At 39.0% G+C, this 19,503-nt stretch overlaps 1 protein-coding gene across 2 annotated transcripts in view; it reads left to right on the top strand.

Annotated features, from left to right (window-relative positions):
- Positions 1–19,503, top strand: part of ANKS1B (ankyrin repeat and sterile alpha motif domain containing 1B) — a 764,239-nt gene that overhangs the window by 124,925 nt on the left and 619,811 nt on the right. For both annotated transcript variants that reach the window (XM_044981810.1, XM_044981801.1), the window contains exons 4-6: positions 6,083–6,379; positions 12,703–12,778; positions 14,163–14,264. In XM_044981810.1, the coding sequence (XP_044837745.1) occupies positions 6,083–6,379; positions 12,703–12,778; positions 14,163–14,264 (475 nt within the window). The remainder of the gene's footprint in view (positions 1–6,082; positions 6,380–12,702; positions 12,779–14,162; positions 14,265–19,503) is intronic.

The following is a 19,503-nucleotide window of genomic DNA, read 5'->3' as shown; positions in this document are numbered from 1 at the left end:
TAGATTGAGTTACAAAATGTAAGAGGGTTGATATTGAAAAACGGAAAAATGTTTAAACCAAACTGATGTGGAATGCTGAAAATGTTTAAACTATAATTTGGCTGTAGACTGATTGACAAATGAGAGATCTGGATTCATTAATAAATTAATGCATCATATATCATTTAAAACTATAGGTACTATAAAATATATAATTGTCAGTATATGTTCAGGCTAATACTTTCATCAATATAGTTCCATCTATTCAAGCATTTCTTGTGGCAATTATAATTCCTCATCAAAATATATACATCTATTCAGAAGCCAAAATATATTTTTTAAAAAGTTAACATGCACCAAAGGACAGCCACCAGATGGCTCAATATGTAAATGTGAGTAGTGCAAGAAAAGCGTGAAAACATAATCAGGTATAAAAAATGAAAGATATGGAGGATGACTACCTGGTTCAAAATTGTGATCGTTCTACATTTATTGACAAAATATGAATATTAACACATTTAAAGAAATGATTTGGACACTGATGATGTTTCTAGGTAATTTTCCTCTCTACAGTCTGTAACTCTCTCTGCCCTTTTCTCTGCATCTGACACAGAGTTTTCCAGAACTTTATGCATTTAATTTAGAACAGCATGCTTCAGTGCATCAGATTGTGTTTTTCATTACAAAAGTAATCTTGTTTTATATTTCTGTAGTGCCTCTAGTACCTGTTCAGAAATTTGCTCTAAAGTGAGGAAAAGGAGTGCTGGATGTCCTTATTGCTGTAAAACATGTTAATAATTAACTTTTGATACATTTATTGAGGCCCCTGAATCATCAGAATGAGGTATAGGTATTACATGTTCTTATTGATGTCACTTCAGTGACTTCAGTGGGTGCGAGGATCAAGCCCAAAATAGGCTAAGAAAATGTCTTTTTTTGTATTCTGTATTCAATAAAAAAAAATTCTATTCTTTCCTCCACCCTCCATTTTTAAATGAGGATGTGGATTGTCTTCTCCAAAGCATGACCTCTGCCGCATTCAGGGTATGCATAAAGCAACTTGAATGGCACTTACAAGAGCTAAGTGTGATTGATTAAAAAAGCTTGGTACCTTAATATGAGATAGTTGCTGCCCTAAAGGAGAGAAGTGAAGAGAAACAAAATATCTTGCAACAAGAAGAGTAAATGGCCCTTGGCTCTTAATTAAATGATTATTTAAACGTATTTATCTTCTTGCAACTGGCATTTGAAGCATCTGGTAGATTATTCTGGAATTTTACTACATTTCTGTTGCAAACATACTTAATCTACAGATACTTAGTTTTCTTAAACGTCCTTGTGCTGGTTTGTTTGATCTTCTGATCTGGCTAACCACTGGACTTAGGTTTTCTTATTGGGAACTATCCAAGGCTAGTTTATGTGAAAACAACCTTTCACCATTCTCTCATAATCTCTAGAGAGCCCAAATCATCCCTTTTCCACCCCCCGATTATGTTATCCAGAAAACTATGATAAGTTAATGGAAGCCACATATATGCATCCAAGAGCAGAGAATAGTTGTGGAAATGCAGACATTTTCTTAATTGAAGGTTAACATTATTCTCATCTCTGTATTTAAATCACCCAGTGGTTGATCTGTCATAAAATATTTGTAGTTTTCTGGGCAGACCAGGCCTTAGCAGGTAATGGAACCCTATTCCTCGACAAAGCGAGATAGTCAGCAGAAAGTTCAAACAGCTATGGAAGCCCCTAAATAAACAAATTGAAAGAAGCACACAAATCTTTGTAAAAATGCAGACCTCATATTAGAGAGCTCAAATAAGCAAGCCTTTAAGGTCCCACTTTCACAACTCTTTACATTTGCTCTAGGCTGGAATAGTTCGGTGAATGAGAGTTACTGGAGGAGTGAGGAGAAGATTGGGTCTTTAGTCTGTCTTAAAATACTCTGGATTTTTAATTTAAAAAAAATACTTGACTGTATTGGGCATGGGGTGAGTTCTGATTTCTGTTTGTTTTTGGATGTAGGCAGGCTGTTTGTGTGGAAATATATGGGCTCTTCCTTAGTTTACTGGTCCATTTCTGAAGTAAGGAAAGAAGAAGGGCAGGTGTCTTTCTAAACTTACTGTAAAACAAAGTCTGCACACCAAAAGAGTCAAAAACAAATACCTTCCTATGCCATGGCTTTAACAAAGAAATTAACATCAAGCTCAAGAGTTCTCTCCAGTCATAGCTGCCCTTAGGGTTCCTACTACAGGATTAATCAGCCATTACCCCCTTTTAGAAAGACACTCCCAACTCCATTATAACCAGATAGAGTAACAAGCCCTTTGCCTGAGTGACTCAGAAGAACCTGCTTAACTTTTTCCAGCAGGATCAACACTTGATAACAGGATGGAGTGCTCCAAGCAAGCACTGTCAGCCTGTTATATGGCAGGAGGTAAATGTGGTCCATTTAGGATCACCCATTTATCTGTCTAGTATGTGTACCAACTCATGCTTTTGATGTCTCTAAATCCTTGTTGTCACGTCCCTCAGTGGTTCACAGCCATGTTAGATTTTTACTTACCATTCCTATGGTAAACATGACGGGTCTCTGGGGCAGGAAGTTTGTAAGGATCCCAATTGCAAAGTTCCTTCCCATTATTTCACTGGAGAGCAAGGTTTGTCCCACCCTGCCTGGTGGATCGCAACAGTTTGGCTCGTGTCATAGAAGGTCAGGGCTGTTTGTGTGGATACCCAGTGCTGCTTCACTGGCTCTAGTTCCTGGTCGCCCGTCCCCCCCTTCAACCACATCCCGGCAAGACTGTTCTCAAGATCCTCAGGAGGGGGCTCAGTGGAAAATATAATACAGACCCAGGCTATATTATTTTTTCCACCTGAACTCCATGGGGCTGGAAATGGTAATCCCCCTTCCCTCTGACCTGCCCCGTTTCTCTTCCAGCCAATCCAGTCTCTACATCCTCCCCAATATCACCTTGCAGAGTGCATTCTGTGGCTTCCAAATGGCAGGGGATGACCACCCCCAGCTTTTTTCTTCAATGCACAGATCTGGTGGGATGATTCAATCCTTGGTGATGAGCATGCCATTGCCAGTATGTTTTCAAATACAGTCCACACCTTATGTAGAGTCCAAACTCCTTCCTTTATGGGAGCTGATTTTATTAACAAAGAAATGAACACAAATACATTAAGTTCAGCTCAGATCTTATTTCCAGGATGGGCAGACAAGTTGGGTGGAACTACTCTATACAAATCCTGTCTTCTGTCTCTAGAGAACCTCTCCCACCCCTCCTACATTCAGAGTATTCTGACTCTATAAGAATCCACTCAATGTTCCCCACTAGCATCACTACTTGCTTGCAGGATAGAGTATTTCAGGGGAATACTGAAGTCTGTCAAATTAGATAGATAAATATTGTACAGGGTTCCAAAACAGGTTGGAACACTCTCTTTAAAATTTAATTATTCTGTCTCTCATTCATGAATGACTCCATCCATTGATATTTTTTAGGGGGAAATGGGGGGGTTATTTTGTATTATTAAGGTTAATTAAAGGTATAACAGTATATACATTACCTGTTCTGTCAGCAGATATATATTGTTTAATTAATATCAGATCTTTTCCAAATTGGATCTATTTCTAGTTCAGAAATGCCTATTTTTTTAATTTCAAAATCAGTTTGTTTTATCTTTAATCCAAGTATAATTTTACTTTTGCCAGTGGGCACATGGGTTGTTATGCAAAAAATGAAGAACAATATTTTTCAGAGAACTGTGGTTTACAGAAGCTTTTATTTAAAACTAGTGTTTTAAAATCTATTTTTCTTTAAATATGTTCTCATATAACAATTCAGGTCAGGTATTCATTATGCAAAAGGAGTTAATTTTCATCCCATCCTACAGTATTAGGATTTTGGACTAACTGGTATCATTAGATACCTATATGTTTGCAGCTGAACACATTTTGTTTGAATCATCCTTAGGAAAATATAAATAGCCAGATCATTAGGGATGTGTGAACTGTAGATGATTTAATTAAAATGGAATTGAATTGTTTTCAGACAAATATATCAAAATATTGACATGAGATTCCAGATTCTTTTATATATCATCCATGAATGACTAAAAAAGTTATAACCCTTCAGATTAAATATTCAATTGTATATTTGATGGGTAGCTATATCTGATTTATAGTTTTATGTTAAACTTCTGAACCTTTATAAAATTTCTAGGGCCCACATTTTTAATATTATCCATACAAAATGTGCATGCAACTACACATCTAATTTCTATGTGAAACTACTTCCATTGAATATGCAAATAAGGGAATTGCATGCACAATGTATCATGATTGGCTATTTTATTGCAATTATCAGAAGTGCATACATAATTGCAGTAAGTGTGCGTGAAAATTAGGCTCCAATTCCCTGTTTATTTTAGTGCAGTTTTGTTCACAACGTTTTGAAAATTTAGGCCTGTATGAATAACTCATGCTTGTGGTTTGTGGTATGGTATTGGGGACAAACTGTTTACAAAGGTTTTCTTAACCAAGACTTGTATCACTAAAGATGCACAGGGAGTCATTAGAGCATACAAAGGATCTCGAAAATCTCAGCCATTGTAGTTTATCTACAAGACAGGAAGAGTACAGTCAAAGAGGATATTGCTTATTCTCTATATTGGTTAGGAGGTTGACCCAAGAAGGTATTTGATCCAAACTGGTTGTGGAAGACGAGTCCCCCAGTTATCAGCTCACTTTAGCATGCAGGTTCCACCTAGCTTGCACACCAGATACCTGCTTGGGGTAAAAATAAACAAAAGGTTTGTTTAATAGAGAAACCACACATTCAAAGATGAAATAGTAAGGGAGAGCTAACATACAAGTTGCACAGTAAATAAGCATAAAGACGCAGCCTCAGGCTTTGCACTTCTGTCTTAGATAAAATCCCTTTTCTAATATAAGTTGCCTATTGACTTTGCACATTTTGCCAACCTACCCCCTAACTGTAGGGGAGAATCTGGTGTTTCACAGACAGTTTTTGGATAAAAGCTTCAGTTTCTATTCTCCTTTTTGAAAGGCTTCTTCCCTACCTGCCCTTGCCCCCCCCCCACCGTCTCCTGGCATGATGACTCATGGTTATTCAGATTGGGGAGAATTCCCAGTTGTCTCAATAACTTTCCATTAACTCTAATGGCCCATCATTTGTCTTTTCTTGGATGGTACAATGATAGGGGCTTGGAGCTAGTCCTGTCTGGTTGAGAAGGCCTCCCCTCCCTGCCTAGCAACCCACCACCCTGCTGTGAGATGGTGGTGAAGCTGCACTACAAATTATGAGAATGGTTTTCTGTAAACACAAACACATAAATCATAACCACAGTCTGTATACAAATTTCATAATAACCATTACGTTTAGAACATTAAATACTTTCATAAAAGATCTTACTCCACATATTTTAATAGCACAATAACATTATATACAATCAGTTGATTCAGCAGCTTATTCTTTTGGGTTCAAACCCCCGTTCTCCCCTGGGGGTATCTGGACTCTGATTATCACACAAAGATCTTGCCACAAAGGTTTATAGTTGTCTTTAGCAGCAATATTTATAGTGAGATGCTAAATGATTAAAATGTTATTTAAACAATTTTCATTTTCCAAGTTTTCTCTGTATTTCTCTACTATCTTAATAAACGTTGGTTTTATTTCAAATGACCCATTGTGGCAGGGCAGACTATTAAGTTAGTGTGCTGTTAGAGCATTTCCGAGCAAAAGATCTTGAACTGTAATTTCAGAGGAAGCTGGGTCAAGAGAGAGATAACATGTCTTAGCAGATGGTCAGGGCAACAGGCACTGAAATTCCTTCCACTAGCAGTGTGGTAAGGAAGATAGCTGGGGCCAATGTGGGCAGAGCTGAATTGCTGGAGGGTCACCAGGCTTGGTTAGAGACGTTCTTACTAAATTAGGAACACTCTGGTAGATTTGTTTCCCTGTGTTTAAATTGAATCATATTTCAAACCTTTTATTTACAATGGGTTAGTAAAGGCAGAGTTAGCATTCTGTGTTGTTGAACATGAACGTCTTAAGATTTTCTTTTTTAACAGAACAATGAAAATGAAACGGCTTTGCACTGTGCAGCTCAATATGGACATTCAGAAGTAGTTGCTGTTTTACTGGAAGAACTAACAGACCCTACAATAAGAAACAATAAATTAGAAACTCCTTTGGATCTGGCAGCACTATATGGGCGTCTGCAGGTAGTGAAGATGATCATCAATGCATATCCAAACCTGATGAGCTGCAATACTAGGAAACACACACCTTTGCATCTTGCTGCACGTAACGGCCACAAAGCTGTTGTACAGGTGCTACTAGAGGCTGGAATGGATGTCAGCTGCCAAGTTAGTGTCCTATTTTCTGCCAGTCTTTATATATAAATTAAGCTCCCAGTCATTTCTGTTTTAAAATACATTTATATGGCATTTTTAAAAGAAATCATGAAATTCTGCAAGGTCATGTATAAAATAGACTAATATTTGCAATTTATGGCATGTACTTAACTGGATAATATAGCCCTGATTCAAGAAATTGTCCCTTGCTTAAATCCCATTATTTTTTAAAGTTAAGCATGTGCTTAAATGCTTCCCTGAACCAGGGCCTATGAAATTAATTGTATAGTATGTGCCAGATCCTCATCTGATGTAAATTGGCATAGCTCCATCCTCAGCTGGTGTAAATTACTTTACCTCCCTTGGCCTCAATGGCACTATGCTGATTTACATCTATTGAGGCTATGGTCCTTTGTGCTAAACAGAGTATGAAAGCTAGACAATAAGTTTGCCTGAGATTTTGCTTTAGATATACAGATAATCAGTTTATTCAACATACATAGACACGAAGAATATATAAGAATGCTAAAACACAACTTAAGCAGAGAGCTGTTGGCAAGTTCAACTGCATCCACTAGTTTGCCTGCTTCACTAGACCTCTTTGGTTGTCACACATTTCTAACTCCACCAGTTAAGTGAAGGTTGCAATGGAAGCTGTTTTGTTTTGTAGAAATGATTAGAGCCACATAGCTTCAATTTCCAACGGTCTATCCAGCTCTAAAGACAAAGATATGGATGCTCAGGAGTTGAATTTTCTGATTTTTTTTTTTGGTCTTCTTACATAAGCCTAGTTCAAAGCAATATTCACTGCACCAAAATTGTACTGCAACAGATTCCTGAAACTTCTGACTCAACATAATTATTTTCAGTAGCATACAGTTCCATATTTAATAGGGTGCCAGTTTTAAATAAAAAACTATCGGAAGGTAAAATATATACAGTACTGTAGCAATAAACCATGTACAGCCACTCTTCAATGCGGGGAAATGATCTGGCTTCTAGGTTAAAGGTAGGAGTAGAAATGTACTGTTTGACCCTGTCTTACCTAATATTTGTGATTTCTCTTGTTTTGTATGGCTGGACTATGTTTGGGGTAAAAATAATGTTTTTACTTCAAATATAAAATTGCTTGCTGGCTGCCAGGATTATCCTTTTTAGTTCCACTATTTGAAAGTAAGAAAGCTAGAGCAAGGAGTAACACATCCCTCCAAAAAGTATTTCTGATTATATATCTCCTTTTGCATCTCCAGAAAATGAATGGGGAAGAAACAGACTGAAACTGCATTAATGCTGGCTAGCATAAGAAATAGTATTTTGCTCTGAAAATCATCCCTGTTGTAGAGCCATATATATCAACAGAATTATGTCAAGGATGAATTTTTATCCAATAGCGCCACAAGATATTGGATATTCCCTTGTTATATAACTGGAATAATTTCACCACTGTTTTGAGTTCTCCTAAGTCAATTTTATACAGTTTCTACATCAATATGATACATATTAACTTTCATATAAATATCTAGTTATAATGTATAAAATACTTTATTGAAAACATTCTTCAGTTTATGCCTACTTCACCCCTTGACTCTTACTATTGCTGATTCTCAAACAAGTTAATTAAATTTCTTAAATGTGACGTCATTTTAAATCTGTGCTGTTTTTGAGCATTTTGCAGATGTTGAAGTGTTCCACATGATGTCATACTAGAAACTAGAAACATTGATGACAGACAGTGTTTAAAAGACTTTAGTTTCTTAGTTTTGACACTGATCCTCATTTAAATATAGGTTTTACTTTAGTTTCTTGCTAGCCTTTGTACAATAACTCACCTATTTTTAGTGAGGAGTGAAAAATACTCACTACTTTTTAATGTTATTTTGTTTGCCATCTATGTTAGAATCCTACAATTGCCTTTATTTTCAGGTGCTCTAATTTTTCTTAACCAGTTTTGAAGCAACCTTTAGTTTGTTTCACTTTCCGCATTATGTGCTGGGTCAATTTCTGTTTCTGCCATGTTTGCTCTTCTGTCCACGGTGAGGAATTTATTTATTTCCCCAGCAATATCCATCTTCTCTGTCAATAAATTCCCTTCATTCTGCATCTTGGTACATTGCCAAGTTGGCTCTCTCTATATTCTTAACTTATTACTTCTGTAACTTCTGAATACTTTTTTGTTGATAATTACTATCAGATCATTAAACTGAATATCAGTCTGTTACTTAAAACTGAACTCAGCTGTTTTAGTCTTCATTAAATTGCTCTGCATCACTAATTGGGAGAGAACAATATAAAAATTTTTAATCCCGTGTGGTAAATTAAATTGTACATGTTCATACTCTTTAAACAAATTCAGCTTTATCAGCAGTAAAGAACTCTCAGAATGTAGAGACACAATTATAGAAGTATCTGCAATCTTCTTTGTGTTTGTAAACATTTATTTGTGTAAATGGAAGGTTTACTTTAGCCATTTTATTAATCTCTTCTGTACTCCCTGACCACTTTTAATCTTAGCAAATATTTGGGCTAATAATAGACAACATTTAATTTTGGATTGAATTAATCACACATTTTATTCGTTTCCCAGGTCTTTCCAATGTCCTTCAGTCTGAAATTATTTAGAAGTGGGCAATACAAATCTGCTTCAACTGTTTATGCTTTGAAGTTTTCATTTTAATTGAAACATATGAAAAATACACAGGTTTTGGTGAGTGATAGACTTTGGGCCCTTAGTCTTAAATGACATTGCACAATACAATGTGTTCCATGCAAGGATTATTTGCATAGTTGTGAAGGCCCTTCACAATTTAACTACCTCTGTTTATCCAATCTTTTATCTTACCCTGTTTTCACCTTCCCACTCTGTTTCATTAATGATGGCAATGTCCATTGCCTGTCAGTCCATTTCTCCCACAAACGCCAATGCCCCACCCTTCTTGCTGACACTTGTATGTGGAACACACTCCCTGAATCAACTTGCAAAGCTACCACCCTGTACTTTAAATCATCTCCTCCAAACCACATCCATTATGAACTGCCTAATGATAAGGACTGGGCACATTGCCTATTAGAGATTCATTAAAAATCTCTTCTTTACTTATATATTAAAACTAGGGCTGTCAAGTAATTAAAAAAATAATTGCAATTAATTGCGCTGTTAAACAACAATAGAATACCATTTATTTTAAATATTTTTGGATGTTTACTACATTTTCAAATATATTAATTTCAATTACAATACAGAATATAAAGTGTACAGTGCTCACTTTATATTTATTTTTATTACAAATATTTGCAATGTAAAAAACAATATTTTTTTTCAATTTTCACCTCATACAAGTACTGTGGTGCAATCTCTTTATCATGAAAGTTGAACTTAATGTAGAATTATGTACAAAAAAATCCTACATTCAAAAATAAAACAATGTAAAAACTTTAGAGGCTAAAAGTCCACTCAGTCCTACTTCTTGGTCAGACAAACAAGGTTTGTTACAATTTGCAGGAGATAATGCTGCCTACTTCTTGTTTAGAATGTCACCTGAAAGTGAGAACAGGCGTTTGCATGGGACTGTTGTAGCTGGCGTTGCAAGATATTTACGTGCCAGATGTGCTAAAGATTTATATGTCCCTTTATGCTTCAACGACCATTCCAGAGGACGTGCTTCCATGCTGCTTGGTAACAATCCAAAGCAATGCGTACTGACACATGTTCATTTTCATCATCTGAGTCAGATGCCACCAGCAGAAGGGTGATTTTCTTTTTTTGGTGGTTTGGGTTCTGTAATTTGTGTATCAGAGTGTTGCTCTTTTAAGACTTCTAAAAGCATGCTCCACACCTCGTCCCTCTCAGACTTTGGATGGCACTTCAGATTCTTAAATCTTGGGTCGAGTGCTGTAGCTATTTTTAGAAATATCATATTGGTACCTTCTTTGCGTTTTGTCAAATCTGCTGTAAAAGTGTTCTTAAAATGAACATGTGCTGGGTCATCATCCGAGACTGCTATAACATGAAATATATGCAGAATGTGGGTAAAACAGAGCAGGAGGCATACAATTCTCCTCCCAAGGAGTACAGTCACAAATTTAATTGGCGCTTTTTTTTTTAAATGAGCATCATCAGCATGGAAGCATGTCCTCTGGAATGGTGCGCGAAGCATGGAAGTGGCATACGAATGTTTAGCATATCTGGCATATAAATACCTTGCAATGCTGGCTACAAATGTGCCATGCAAATGCCTGTTCTCACTTTCAGGTGACATTGTAAATAAGAAGCAGACAGTAGTATCTCCCATCAATGTAAACACACTTGTTTGTCTTAGCGATTGGCAGAAGAAGAAATAGGACTGAGTAGACTTGTAGGCTCTAAAGTTTTACACTGTTTTGTTTTTGAGTGCAGTTGTGTAACAAAAAAAATCTGCATTTATAAGTTACACTTTCATGATAAAGAGATTGCCTTATGGTACTTGTATGAGGTGAAAATTGAAAAATACTATTTCTTTTGTTTATCATTTTTACAATGCATATATTTGTAATAAAAATAATAATATAAAGTGAGTATTGTATATTCTTTATATTCTGTGTTGTAATTGAAATCAATATTGAAAATGTAGAAAAACATCCAAAATATTTAATAAATTTAAATTGGTTTTCTATTGTTATAAATGTGATTAATCACAATTACTTTTTTTAATTGTGATTAATTTTTTTGAGTTAATCACGAGTTAACTGTGATTAATTGACAGCCCTAATTAAAACACTTAACTAATAAAAAATCTTGCAGCTCGCAAATGAGCCTGCAAATTGTACACGACATAGGTGATCTATGTGGTGTTCCTATAAAAGTTATAAAAGTTCTCTTTTCCATCCCTCCTGCGTTGTTTTCCATGACCACCTGTTATGTATTCTCTCTGTTTAGCTATAAACTACTTGGAGCAGGGAGACTGTCTTCTACTATATACCTAGTACAATGGGGTCTCAGTCCTGATTAGGGCCTCTGTATTTACTGCATGGAAAACTGAAATCAGTGGATTCACTCCAGATTTGAATGATGTAAATGAGAGCAGAATTTGGCCCATTGTGCTTATGAAATATGATTGGCATCCTTTGCACTGGATGTCACTTTAGGAGGATTTCTAGCCACACTAATAATGCTCACTTTTGAGGTAACATATACTCCAAAAGGATATAAAAGCCTGCAGGGAATAAGACAGAGAAAGTTGACTGTAAGTCTTGACTTTTACTTGCTATAACATCGAGATTAAAAGTGTGCTACTATATTTGCATTATCAGCTGTAAATGAAAAAGGACTTCACATTTGACACTTTAAAAAATTCTGTTTTATTTCAAAATAATGCCATAGCAAGCAGGGGCGGCTTTAGGCATTTTGCCGCCCCAAGCATGGCAGGCAGCCTGCCTGCCACCCTCATGGCGACCGGCAAAGCGTCCCCAGTGGCTTGCCGCCCCAAGCACGTGCTTGGCGTGCTGGTGCCTGGAGCCGCCCCTGATAGCAAGAGGTATTTCCAGTTTTTGCCATTTATGTGAAACTAAGTTTCTTGCAATTGCAAATCTGTGTAACCCTCAATGTTAAGTTTCATGCTGTGTTGCACCTGAAAGGAATATAATTTGTGTCACAAGACTGGTACATTCTTATATTCAGGAATAACAAAAGTCAATAGTTTAATGCACAGAATAAAAGTATTTTTTCATTGAAAGTCTTTCCACCATAGCACGAGAGAAACTCATAACACTGATACCCCCTTCTACTCAAATACACCCCTCCAGAAAAGTAAAAAAAGAAACAACAACAACAGATTTAAAACACACACACAAACAAATCTTTCCTTAAGTAGAGTTTTTACCCTGAAAATGGAGAAGAGCCAGAGATTCCCTGGGATCCACTAGGGATTTCACTATTGCTATTGATTTGTATGGAAGGCACCCAGATACTTTTGTGATGGGTATCAGTATGAAGATAGATTTATTTACTTACCCTAAGTTTTGATGTCAGACCTGCAGTTTTTACTCAGGCAAAACTCCCAGTGATTTCACTAGGAATTTTGCCTAATAACTGCTGAATGAGGGCCACGTTTATTTACTGCATCTTGTTTTTATATGGTTATTAAGTGATCATTATCATAGAACTTTCTCTACTCTTGTATGTTGCAGCCCTGTATGAAAGATTTTTAATAAATATTATTGGTAATTATTCTTGCCCAGACAACAGTCTTTTAATATAGTTGGGAGCAAAAAGTAAATGTTCTTTGTCTAAATATATTATTTTTTGAAAGGATTTCTTGGTACTTCAGTGTTTTTAATGCATCAATATTGTTCTATTCCAGACAGAAAAGGGGAGTGCACTTCATGAAGCAGCTTTATTTGGAAAGGTGGATGTAGTACGCATTTTACTAGAAACAGGTATACCACATTTCTCATGTGATTTCTAGACTATCAAGTGTCCTTGATGTTTCTGATTTCAAAAAGTGCTTTCTTTTTTATCTTCTGTGCTAGCCTAGATGCGTGGGTATAGTTCCTCCTTGCCAGCAGGTAGAGATTGTATGTATGTTGAAGCAGCAAAGAAAGTATGTATGTTGAGACTTTTTGGTGATGTCAACTTTGCATATTAGGGGCTCATCAGCTTCCAGAGAACATGGAGTAGACCACCGAGACTTGGAAAGTTTCTAGCTGCACACTGGTGTTCAGGTGCTGCAGCAGCACTGTGTGATGCACTAACAGCCTATTCATGCAGTGAGCCAGCTCTCCTGCTCCAGGGCCAGAAAGTGACCATTCTATCTGGCTTCCACATACTAAACAGACCCTAAATCAGGTTCTTCACCAATCCAAGTGGGTAGCAAACCAGGAAGTAAAACAGGTATGAGGTTAAGCTCAGACCATCTTTCCTACAAGAATCCCTCAATTGTGAAGGAGTCCCAAGAAGGGCAGATTCCTGAGACCCCCTCAATTGTAAGGAGATTTAGGCAGATGAAAGCAGACCTCTCACCTCAGAGGATTCATGCTTCCTTCAGATGGATTGTTAAAGAGTTTCCCCTACTTTTTGAGGTACCTCTCACCCTGGCACCCTACCTGCCCCAGAAATTCCAACTCATCCTACAAGCCCCTCAGTGTCTGAACCAAGAAATCCCCTTGTGCAACCTAGCAACACTACCTATGCCCCTAAAGCTCAGAACTGTTTGCTTATGAAATATGATTGGCATCATTTGCACTAGATGTCACTTTAGGAGGATTTCTAGCCACACTAATAGAGCTCACTTTTGGGGTAACATATACTCCAAAAGGATATAAAAGCCTGCAGGGAATAAGACAAAGTTGACTGTAAGTCTTGACTTCACTTGTTATAACATGGAGAATAAAAGCCTTCCTCAACCCTTGTTTTTTCATATACACAGAGTAAAGCATGTATGACAGTCTAAATTAACTTTATTTTAGATTAAGCAAATACTACAGACAAGAAGAAACAAAAGTAACATCTCCACTCAAGGACTCAATGTTTGTGTGACTCAGTTTATATCAAACTAGAGGCAAGTTTGAGAACAAAATGTCTGTTGTGCTGTACACACAGGAAGAGAACCAAAATGTATGGATTCAGCACACAAAAAATAAAGGACATCAGCAACAAGTCCCCCATCCCTCTCCATCCACAGGAAACTCTGATAATCTGAAATCTGGGGTGGTTTGTGTGGAATAGGCTCACTGTTTGAATATAGCCCAGATATAGGTAGCTCTATTTTGCTATGCCACCTTTTTCTCTTTCCACAGTACATTATAGTTCTTTTTATTTCAGGAATTGATGCCAACATAAAGGACAATTTAGGTAGAACTGTTTTAGATATCCTTAAAGAACATCCATCTCAGCAGTCACTACAAATTGCTACACTACTTCAAGGTAAGTCATATTAAATCATATACTAATCATATGAGAGATAAATTAGAATAAAGTGACAGGTAAATTAAAATGTATACTATTCTATTCTTGTGTTACTTCATGATTTTCTTGTGAATTAAAAAGACTGCAGTACATGGTTATTGTTTGGAAAGCACACACATTTCAGGGGTCACATTTTGTTGTACCGTGTTAAAAATTTCACCTTTTTCTCCCTCTGATAACAAAATGTAAGAAGTCACACTTATTTGATATATCATTTGCACTTAACATTACATTACTATTTGTAAATTAACTATTGGTAATATCTCACTTCAGTTTTATTCTTTGTAGTGTTGTAGCTGTATTGGTCCCAGGATGCAAGACAGACAAGGTGGGGTAATATCTTTTATTGGACCAACTTCTGTTGGTGAAAGAGACAAGCTTTAGAGCTCCATTGACTTGAAGAAGAGCTCTGTGGGGCTTGAAAGCATGTCTTTTCACTACAGAAGTTGGTCCAATAAAAGATATTAACTCACCCACCTTGTCTCTATCAATTTAATTAAAGTTTATTATTTTAAAGTACTGCAGAACTGGTTGGTCAGTACATTAGAAGTAAAACTGATTGAAAAATGAGGAAGCCAGGCCCGTGCCAGTGTATGCAATGCCAGCACTGAGTAGGGGCAATCAGCAGTCTTCACCAACTCAAGCTTTATCTCTGAGAGTTTGTACTTCACAGGATTCCTGGCTGGCTTTATGCCGGACACAGAAATCTCAGTGGGGTGCATATGGAGAGTCTGAAGGTGCTCCTCACATTTCCTCAATACACAGGATAACATCTGCAGGCAAATTTGGCATCCACTGTTGACCCTAAGGCAGGCAAGCAATGAACATAGCTGCCATTATGGGCACAGTTGTTGCACACAGAAAAATTGAAGCCTCTAAGCAACCTTTGCTCCTTTAAAGACATACTTGCCAGAACAGATTGGATGGCAGAGTAGCAAAAAAACATTAAAATGGATTTAATTCTTTTTGATGTTTAGAATTCAGAGCAGGCATTGATGCACCAAAAGACATGAGAGACACTGGAATGCCCTTATTCAGGGGCTGATGTACCAAGTAAAAGAAGGTTGCATAGTTCAGGAGCACTTTGAAGAGAACTGGCTTGTGCATGGAGCTGAGGTTACAAGAATATGGTTCTAAGGAGATGAGACAGGCACCAGGTTTGACATCAAAGTGCCAGAGAAAAAACACAGGAGTGAATGTGCCAAGGTATGCACTGGGATGCTAAAGCATAGGCTGAAGTGGTTGAGGCAACCACTTAATAAAAAAATATATGCAACCATACAGAATTGAGCATGTATGAATATACTGATCTTCAGTAACACAGTTGGAGCAATGCAAAAATGAATTCTCCAGCAGGGAACTGGTTTGCCAATTACAATCAAGAAATGAATGGAACATTCAAAGGTCAATATTTATACTTGGCAAATGATAGTCTATAACATTCAGTTGCAGGGCCAGGCTCATGTTCCACACTTCTACAGCCATCCTCTCTAGGGTCAAAAACTTAAATAATTGAAGGAGTTCCATCAGTCTCATTCTAGGGAACTAAGATCCAAGAACAAGAATCCTGCCCAGATGGTATCTTAAAAAAATTATAATATCACTGTCATCAGCACAATTACAAAAATTGCTGCTAATTAGAGAGGGTCAAAATTTGAAATTTCAACAAAAAATGGAAAGAAAAATGTAGATCGTCCAAGAAGAGGATTTAGGTGGCATGGGACCTTCACGTTAAACAGCACCTGCTTGAACTGGCCTTGAGGCCTGAGCCAGTACTGAAGGCCTTCATCGAGATACAAATCGCCCTCTGATTCAGAAAGTGCTGCTGCCTCCTGTTCTGAGGCAGAGACCTCTCTGAAAAGGCACAGGAGTCATTCTTCTTTGTTGCAACAAAGAAGAAGTTGAGTAAGACCAATCGGGAGCACTACCGGTTCCATGGAAACCCTTCTGCCTCCCATAAGAAGAGCATGGACTGGCACAGGGCAGCTCTGGCATGTGGGTTGGCACAAGTGCCTCTGAACTTCTCTCAGTACAGAGCAGCGAGAGCAGAAACCCCATACCGTCGATTCCAATTCTGGCCTCTGGGTGTCCATTGAGTCCAGTACCAACGGAAATGATGCCAGTGCTGACAGTGTCAGTGACATCAGCGTATCAGGCTGCAGAGGACCTACTCTGCTTTTTGGTCCCAGCCTTGCATTCTGGGCTTCAGCTGCCAGAGTTGGGAGGTCGGGGCTTGAGCCCTGTGGGGTGGAGGGCTTGTGGCTTCTGCCCCAAGTGGCAGGAGGTGGGGCTCAGGGCTCCAGGATTCAGCCACTGGATTGAGGGGCGGGGCTTGGGGCTTCAGCCATGAGGGACTGGGGACTTCTGCTCCGTGGGGCATTGGGGCTTGGGGCTTCTGTCCCACAGGGTGCCAGGGCTTGGGACTCTGGGCTGCCAGCATTAGCCCCGTAGGGTGCAGGGACTCGAGGCTTGTGCCCCATGGGGTTGGGGGACCTGAGGTTTCTGACCCATGAGGTGGGAGGGCTCCTGCTTTAGCCCAGTGAGGTGGGGGGGGGCTTGGGGCTTAGGGTTCCCGGCTTTAGCACTGCGGGCTAGGGTGGCTCGGGGCTTCTGCCCTTTGGAGTACCGGGGCTCAGGGCCTTCCACTGCAGCTGGCAGTCGACTCTTCTGTTCTTGTTCCCTCCTATCCTGATCCTTCCTCAGTTCATTGCCCAGGCATTGCCAAGGCAGCACTAGTTCTTGGACCTTCTTGCTCTGTTTGTTCAGTTTCACAAGCCAATTCCTCTCCTTCCCGAACTCCTCACACAGGACCGTGGCCACACCCAGCATCCGGCAAGCAGTTCCCTGCACCTTACGGTGTGGCTGTGAATGACTGAATGAGGAGGAATGGCATAGCTGCTATCCAATGGTTGAACTTAACAGTAGGAAGCCTTCCACTAGAATCGCCTACTTAGTAAAGTGGATAAGGTTTTCCATGTGGTCCTTGGCCCGTGGGATCCATATGATGGGGGCTTCCATCCAGGACATCTTGGAGTACCTGCTACACCGCAGGGATCAGGCTTGGCACACAGTTCGCTGAGAGTTAACTTGGCAGCGATATTTACGTTTCATCCTCTAATGCAAGGGAAGTCGGTTTTCTCCAACACCAGGGTGATGCGATTTGTGAAAGTTCTCTGTCTACATCCTCCAGTCCAAGAACTGGTCCCCTTGTGGGATCTGAACACTTTGGGAGAGGGATAGCTCAGTGGTTTGAGCATTGGCCTGTTAAACCCAGGGTTGTGAGTTCAATCCTTGAGGGGGCCATCTAGGGATCTGGGGCAAAAATTGGTCCTGCTAGTGAAGGCAGGGGGCTGGACTAGATGACCTTGCAAGGTCCCTTCCAGTTCTAGGAGATTGGTATATCTCCAATTATTACCTATTACCACTGTGTTAACAGGTCTAATTTGGCCTCCACTGGAGCCCATTGTGTCCTATCCGCTGCCCCTCCTCTCTCAGAAAATTGCATTCTTGATAGCCTTTACCTCTGCCAGGAGCGTGTGTGAGTTACAGGTCCTGATGGTGGGACCTCCTTAATATGCAGTTCTCCAGGGACGAGGTTATGCACCAGCCATACCCAAAGTTTGTATCCAAGCAGATTTCTCAGTTTCATTTAAACCAGGCAGTGTATTTGCCTGTATTTTTCCCCACATTCTTCCCCACAGGAGCAACGCTTCCATATGCTAGAGTATAGACACTGTCTAGCCATCTATCTGAACAGGACTGAACAGATTCATGCTTCGCCTCACCTATTCTTATCATTTGCAGACCGCATGAAGAGACAAATGATCTCTGCACAGATGGAAAACATCTTGCATCGAGACTGCGTATGAGATAGCATCGGCTGTGTCTTTGCAGCAGATATGAGCGAATTCAGGGAGACTTCAGGCAGTATCAGTGGCATTCCTCAATAACATTTCCATATCGGACATTTGTAGGGCAGCCACATGGTCATCCATATATTTACGGACCATTATGCAATCATGCCTTCTCCCAGAGTGGACGCTAATGTTGGAAGAATAATCCTGCAATCCTTACTCAAATAGACTCCGAACCTGGCCTCCAGTGTGGATACTGCTCACTAGTCACCTACTTGGAATACACATCTGCATTTTACTCAAAGAAGAAGAAATGGTTACTTACTGTAACTGTGGTTCCTCAAGATATGATGCAGATGTGTGTTCCACAACTCACCCTCTGTTTCCTCTGCATTGGAATCTTCCCCTGGACATTCGGTGCCAAATAACTGAGAGGAGTCAGGGCGGCACCACCTCATATAGCCTGAGGAGGTTCTACAGGCATGAGGTGTGAGTGCCTCCCCTCTATGGGTACTGCTAGGCAAAAGTCTCCACCTCCAGTGTGCAAGGCACGCACACACCTACTTGGCATACACTCTACATCACATATTGAAGAACCATAGTTGTAGTAAGTAATCGTTTCTGTTCAGGAGTGAAAGTGTTCCAAGATGTTCTTCCAAGAAGCGAAAATCACTTATCTATAATACTCCTTCTCAAGGAATGTAATCTTGAAGGATTCTCACATACTCATCCATCACTCTTCAGAGTTTATCTTATTTTTCAGTTGTCTTGATACTTGCACCGTGTTTTGATTTTTTTTCTTTGAGGCATATTTTTAAATACAAGTTGATCATTTTACATTGGCTTATCATTCTGGGTCTGTCACCTGTTATGCAGTTGAAGGAACATGCAGAATAACACTTGAGAAAAGAGCAGTGAAAGTTCTCTTTTTAAAGATTCTGTTATTATTATTTATATTACCTAGAAGCCCAGTTTTGGACCAGGACCTCATTGTGCTAGGCACTGTACAAACACAAAATGATAGTCCATACGGTATCAAAGAGAGCAGTGTCAAATCTAAAGACAAGAGACAACAGATGCATATAGACAGATGAGGGAGTACCAGGAAACAACGAAATAACATGGGTCAGCATGATAGGCAGTGGTCTCAGCACATCAACAATGTAGCCATTGTTAAGTGTTTTGTAGGCATCACAGAAAAAGAGAGTTTTAAGGAGGACTTTGAATGAAGATAATGCATTACTTTTACAGACATCTGCAAGGTGCTCCTCTCAAGCTGGAAGGGTAGCGTGGGAGAAAGTGCAAAGGTGCTTATTTGAAAATTTAACAAAAAGATGATTGGA

The sequence above is a fragment of the Mauremys mutica genome, chromosome 1, assembly GCF_020497125.1.
Source record: "Mauremys mutica isolate MM-2020 ecotype Southern chromosome 1, ASM2049712v1, whole genome shotgun sequence".
NCBI lineage: Eukaryota > Metazoa > Chordata > Testudines > Geoemydidae > Mauremys > Mauremys mutica.
The sequence above is the reverse complement of the archived record's forward strand: the minus strand, read 5'-3'. Positions and strand labels throughout refer to the sequence as shown.